Source organism: Rutidosis leptorrhynchoides, chromosome 6 (assembly GCF_046630445.1).
Source record: "Rutidosis leptorrhynchoides isolate AG116_Rl617_1_P2 chromosome 6, CSIRO_AGI_Rlap_v1, whole genome shotgun sequence".
In the NCBI taxonomy this organism is placed as follows: Eukaryota; Viridiplantae; Streptophyta; class Magnoliopsida; order Asterales; family Asteraceae; genus Rutidosis; species Rutidosis leptorrhynchoides.
Genome location: NC_092338.1, coordinates 165,689,537 through 165,695,974, shown reverse-complemented (window position 1 = coordinate 165,695,974; position 6,438 = coordinate 165,689,537). Strand labels below are relative to the sequence as shown.

The 6,438-nt window shown below is 33.8% G+C and overlaps 1 protein-coding gene across 1 annotated transcript; it reads left to right on the top strand.

The window, feature by feature from the left end:
* The first annotated feature begins 1,901 nt into the window (after window positions 1-1,901).
* On the top strand, window positions 1,902-6,023 carry LOC139855743 (uncharacterized). Its single transcript, XM_071844994.1, has 6 exons — window positions 1,902-2,207; window positions 2,358-2,923; window positions 3,897-4,086; window positions 4,159-4,223; window positions 4,313-4,523; window positions 5,621-6,023. The coding sequence occupies exons 1-6, from the start codon at window positions 2,106-2,108 to the stop codon at window positions 5,939-5,941; spliced, it is 1,455 nt and encodes a 484-aa protein (XP_071701095.1). The 5' UTR covers window positions 1,902-2,105; the 3' UTR covers window positions 5,942-6,023.
* The last annotated feature ends 415 nt before the right edge of the window (window positions 6,024-6,438 follow it).

Here is a 6,438-nt window from a genome sequence, read left to right as displayed (position 1 = left end):
AAAAGGTGAAGTGAATTAATTTGTTTACGGGTACTTAAGATAAGTAGAAAACCAAACATGACTAAAACAACAAATATCAGCACGAGGGGTGTCTATCGGTTTGGGGATATGTTTTCTTTTTGTACAGGCCCACCATGTAGAAGATTTATAGAGTTGAATTACAATTGAATAATTGAGGAATAAAGAGTTTAAAATGGGTAAGTAACTAGAAAGTTAGTTGATTATTAGCATTTTTAAACTAATTTTAAGTTATACTTGAACTTGATCTTGTTGAGTAGTGTTTTAGTAAGAGTGCGTTTGATCAGAGGTGTCTTCCAGCATAGGTAACATAGGCAAAGCCGTCTCTGACTCAAAAATTTAGAAGGGCCCAAAATTTTGAATATGTAAAATTTTTTCTCAATATATTTAATTAAATCAAATAAAAAATTGTTAGTTAAAGTTAAAATACCTTGTTTTTTAATAGTTAAGTACAATATAAGTAAATAAATAGATAAATTGGAATATTATTTTTTTATGCGTAGTAAAAATATTTACCGTATATGTGGGCTCATTTTTATTTTCGTCTAGGGCCTTTAAATTGTTGAGACAACCCTGCGTTTGATAAAACTGAATGATTTCGTGTCGAATGGTTCGAAATCAAATGATTCAAAGGTTCTGAATGAAGTTAATTCTTAATGACAATAACATGTTTAATAATCATTTTGAATGCATAATTGTAATATTACTTTATCAACCTTTGATATGAATAAAAACTACTTTCTAATTGTTTAATTAGTATTCTTAATTCTTAATATAATTTAATGAGATATTACATAAAATTCATGTGATTAATGGCTAAAAAAACAAATTTTAGCTCTGAATGGTTCAACACTTTATGTTGAACCATTCAGCACCATATGTTATTTAGAGGTCAAAAATAAATGTGGTGAATGCTGAATGGTTCAGCATTCAGCGCTGAACCATTCAAATAAGAGGTAAACAAACACATCCTAAGTAAATGGATGAAGAGATTAAACAGAGAGGTACAAACACAAGTACCAAACGCATGCTATGCTTTAGGCTATTAATGTCCATCCCGTAAGTAATGCAACAGATAAATTAGGTTAGAAGGATGCAGATCCAATTGTGCATTGTTGCTCAGTTGGTGTTGTTTGGAACTCGATAAGGCATAGGGTGCTGTGTGTTATATGGTTCTAGCAAGGCATCCCGAAATATGCATTCCTTATGTGGTTGTTGGTAGAAGAAAAACTAAAAACAAGTCTAAGCTTAAACCTTTAGATTTGAAACATACATTCCCATTACTTACTGAGCCTCTTCCTTTTTTATTCTCTTGTCATGGTAGTTTAGGTCTCGTGTTAAGGGCTGTTGTATTTTTCTCCTTGTGTGTATAGTATAGTTTGCTTCGTGCTTCTGGGGCTCCCTGAGTTACAGGTTCATATGTAATATTGGTTATTTTAATAATATGTTTGATCTTTCAAAAAAAAAAAAAAAAAATACAAATAATAATATTAAAAAAAAAAGAAGAGGTAACGCCTATAAAGTCGTTTGAATAACGGCTAGGACACGTGGACCAATCAGAACCGGACACCTTGATTTGACATTTTTTTTGCGTCATTGATCCAACTAACGCCCCTAACTGACTAAAACTGACGCCCCGTTATTTTTTGTCAGTTTTGCCAACTAAACTGACGAGGTGGGACTGACGCTGCGATAGAATTGATCTAAAAGCTACATTTAACATTGTCCGTATAATACAATGCTTGCTTTAAAAACTAACGTTACACGCCCAGTAGTGGGACCAAAGACCAATAATTATTGTTGTAAAATTAGCCTAACTTAGAAAATCATGAATAGAAGGTGGGTAAAATGTAAATAACAGGTCATTGGAATTTGGAGAGAAAAAGTCGGTCGTTGGAGTAGGATGCGGGAAACGCTAATTCTACTATCAAGTCTCAATTAAAGTACTCTCTCTATAAGTAGTTAGTTATTTAGTTCACCCTCCTCTTTCCACTTACCATTTTTCATTTCCATTTTTATTTTTTTGTTTTCACTTTTAATAATCTTATATCAAATCAAAATTCAGAATCAAAATTAACAATATCAAAATGGGGTTATTCTCCAGAAAAACAGCCCAAACCCTGTTTCCACTTCCTCGTTTATTCATTCTCTTGTTAATCTTCACTATCCTCATTCTTATTTTCTTTCAGGTACGTTTCATTCTCAACCCTACTTATTCATTATTCATTACTCATTATTTTATTATTTATTCATATGTATATGTATAATTGTATATGTATGTGTATGTGTGTGTGTGTGTGTGTGTGTTAAGTTGTGAATTGTTGAATTTTGTACCGCAGATGGAAAACATGGCTATACAAACAAAAACTGTTATAGGTCACAACTTACAACCAACTCCTTGGCATTTATTTCCTGCCCGAATTTTCAAAAACCAAACGAAATTCGCTACAGCTTCGAAAATTATACAATGCTCTTATCTTTCGTGTAAGTCAGGGTCTAACGATGCACACGTTATGTACACTCATGAATCAGGACAATGCCCTGAGTTTTATAGATGGATACATCATGATCTTGAGCCATGGTCGAAAATTAGGATTTCATATGCTAGTTTAATGGAAGCTAAGAAGTTTGCTTCTTTAAGGATTGTGATTATTGGTGGAAAGTTATATGTGGATTATTATTATGATTGTGTGCAAAGTAGAGCTTTGTTTACGATTTGGGGGTTGTTGCAGCTTCTTAAAAGGTATCCGGGGAGTATTCCGGATGTGGATTTAATGTTTGATTGTATGGACCGGCCTATTATTGATAGGAATGTACATTCGGGTATGCCTTTACCCATCTTTCGTTATTGCACCACGACTAATCATTTCGACATCCCGTTTCCTGATTGGTCCTTTTGGGGTTGGTAAGTTTTATTAATTTGCTCATTTTATAATAAAAAGTATATATGAATCTTGTATATGTATGAAAAAGGGTAACTGACCCTCTGGCGGCCCCCACTGACCGGGCATTGTAGCCTAGTGGTGGGGACGTGCAGCATAAAGGCAGAGGTCATAGGTTCAATTCCATTTTCATGATAATAACTACGTAGTAGTTGACTAACATATCTTTGAAATTTGTGTGTATTGGATATGGTAAAGAGGATAAGTGTAAATAACTAAATGGAAAGAGAAGCAAATTAATGAAGTTTTGCAAGACTTTGAGGGTTTAAGAATTGTTTATTTGAATCTAGGGTTCTAAAATGTTGACTTTTTTCCCCTTAGAATATGGTCAGCCTTTATATTGTTTAGACATCAAGTGTATGTTATACTATAAATGAGTTTGTTTCTTCACTGTTTATATTGAAGTTTTCAAATACTAGACCAAAGGCATGGGTGATTCTATGTATATATAAGTGGGTCCCATGGTTTGATTTTTTTTATTTTTTTTACAAAGTAACCTTCAAATTGTATAGGAGGCCACTAAATTAAACTATATGACCCATATATTTTTTGGATTTATGGTTTTTGAAGGTAAACAACCACTTACTAAAGTACCCTTAAAATATAATTAGCTTTAAAAAAATATTTCGAAACCCTTCATGTTTAAATCCTGGATTTGCCACAGACTAAAGGATTAGCACGTGTTTCAAATCTAAAGAAATTTGGATGTAGGATCTCGTTGATCGCTATACGGCTAGCCTTGGCCGTTTTACTTGTAAACAAAAAGTGAATGGATACTGTAACAGTTTGTAAAACATATTGAAAGTTGAAATGTTACCCAACACAAATAAAACACAAAGGTGAAACTATAAGCTTTACTGCTATAAAATGCAGGGATGAATTTAGGGGTAAGACCTTTTTATATTAACTTATGCTGACGGATATATATTGTATCAGGGTAGAAGTTAACCTGGGACCTTGGCAAGATGAATTCGACAACATTAAAAGAGGTTCACATGTAACAAGTTGGGAGAACAAATTACCTTACGCATATTGGAAAGGTAATCCGGATGTTCTTTCTCCAGTTCGAGAAAACTTGTTGAAATGTAATGATACAAATAAATGGGGAGCGCAAATAATGCGTCAGGTACATCTTATTTTTATTAAAAATAGCAAAAGATTTGATAATTGAGATGTTGATATTAGCATTTTATTACAGATTTGGGCACTTGAAATAGCAGAAGGATTCAAGCACTCTAAATTATCTGACCAGTGCAATAACCGGTAAGTTACAAGTTTGTTGATTTTTGTGATCGTTTAAAGGTATTTTTTTTATATGTTTCTGTATTGAAATGTGGTCATGTGTTATGCAGGTATAAGATATATGCCGAGGGGTATGCTTGGTCTGTAAGCTTAAAGTATATTTTGGCATGTGGTTGTGTTCCTCTCATAATTAACCCGAAATATGAAGACTTTTTCAGCAGAGGACTCTCGCCTATGAAAAATTACTTGCCAATTTCCCCCGAAAATATATGTCCGTCGATTAAAACTGCGGTTGATTGGGGTAATTTACACCCAACTGAGGTAATTTCTAACTTATTTATATGAGTAGTTTTAACTGCAGTATAGAGTTTAGGATAATTGTTTGACTACTTAACTTAAGCTATACATGAGTCATATGTTAATCCAAACTTAAATAGGATTGTTTTATATTGAAAGTGTTAGTGTTGGTTGTGTTAATAGGAAAATATTAATCTTTAAAATGTCGTAAGAAAAGGAAACAATTGCAATATCATTACCAGATAAGACAGTTGACACATTCTTAAGGTCACAATTCGATCTGTTTATTGGGCTGTAAGTTGCTTTGGGTCTACTTTTCCTCTAACATGCCAAATGAGTATAAGTAATGGAAAAAAGTAGCTGAACTTGAAACGGGTCAAATGGGTCAAAAATCACCCAATGTTTATTTAGAAAGCATAAAACCACCCAAACATAAAAAAAATAAATATATATATATAGTACAATAGGAAAGCCACCGAGCTAGTAGCTTAGTGGCAAAAGGCCTCATGTTGTTTGCGGGCCTGTATCCGTGAAAGAATCGATGCAGGTTCGAATCCTTGGGGGGAGGTTTTCTCCAGGGTTCTGTTGTGGTGACAAAGTGCATATTGTGGTGACAAGGTGCATGCCGTAAGCTACTCGGTTTAACCCAAATCACACCGGGTACGCATTGCGTGATGGTGTGTGAGGAGTTTCCTTCTAACGTGTGAGTGGGTGGCATATGAGCGCGAATGTGGTTAAGTCCCCTCTGGGTGATGCAAATACTGCTGTTCTCAAAAAATATAGTATAATAAGAAGCCATCAACCAGGAGGTTGTGGGTTCAAGCCTCATTGGAGAGAATGTGTTTGTTAATTTGTGACGTAATTGGAGCGACATCATGTAATTTTACTATCCTATTAAAAATATAATATGTATATATGTATATAATATATATAATACAATGTAAAAAATACCAAAAAAAAAATCACTGCTTGCATGTTAAAACAAACTGGGTACCCGTTCTGACCCACATGAATTAATACCCGTTTTGACATATTGGCTGTCCCTCAACCAGCCTGCATCCAATTTGACACTTATGGAATATCTTTCTTTTTTTTTTTTAATTCTTTTGGGTGGTTGACAGGCGAAAACAATAGGAAAATCTGTGCAAGATTATATGGAGCAATTGACTATTGATGGCGTGTATGATTATATGTACCATTTGATATCCGAGTACGCTAAGCTGCAAGATTTCAAGCCAACTCGGCCTTCAACGTCTTTACAAGAATGTCGTGAATCTCTGCTTTGTTATGCTAATGAAATACAACGTGGGGTCCTCGAAAGATCAACTGCTTCCCCTTCATCAAACCCTCCTTGCAAGCTCCCTCCTCATAATGCAGATATGATCAAGAAACAAATTGATGCTAAAAACCAAATCTTGAATAAAAAACAACTAATATTATAGCTACTATATCTAATTTATTGTGTACTGCAACTTGTTTTTTTGTCATTTAATTAATTGACATGTGTAATTCTATCTGCAAATAGTAGAGCATCTAATATGATTCAGTTGGGTTTTGGTTGTTCTGGTTCTAAACAAGAACCAAACCAGTTTAAATTGGTCACTTATGGTTTTGTTATTCTTATTCTTGATACTGGTTTGATCCAGCCCAGTTTTATCTTAATCAGTGGTGACCGTGCTTTAAAGTTGAAACTTGTTACAATGTTTTGTTCAAGTGATTTTCAGTTTTTGATAAATCATCAAAGTTTGGAACAGTTTCTCATTTGGTAGCCGAAAAGTGATATATATATATATATATATATATATATATATATATATATATATATATATATGATCATTGCAGTGAAAAAATATGCGACCAGAAAAGAGTAATCAGTGGCGACCATGGTTCGGTTTATGTGGTTTTCGAATATACAACTTGTATATGAAACGAGGCGTTG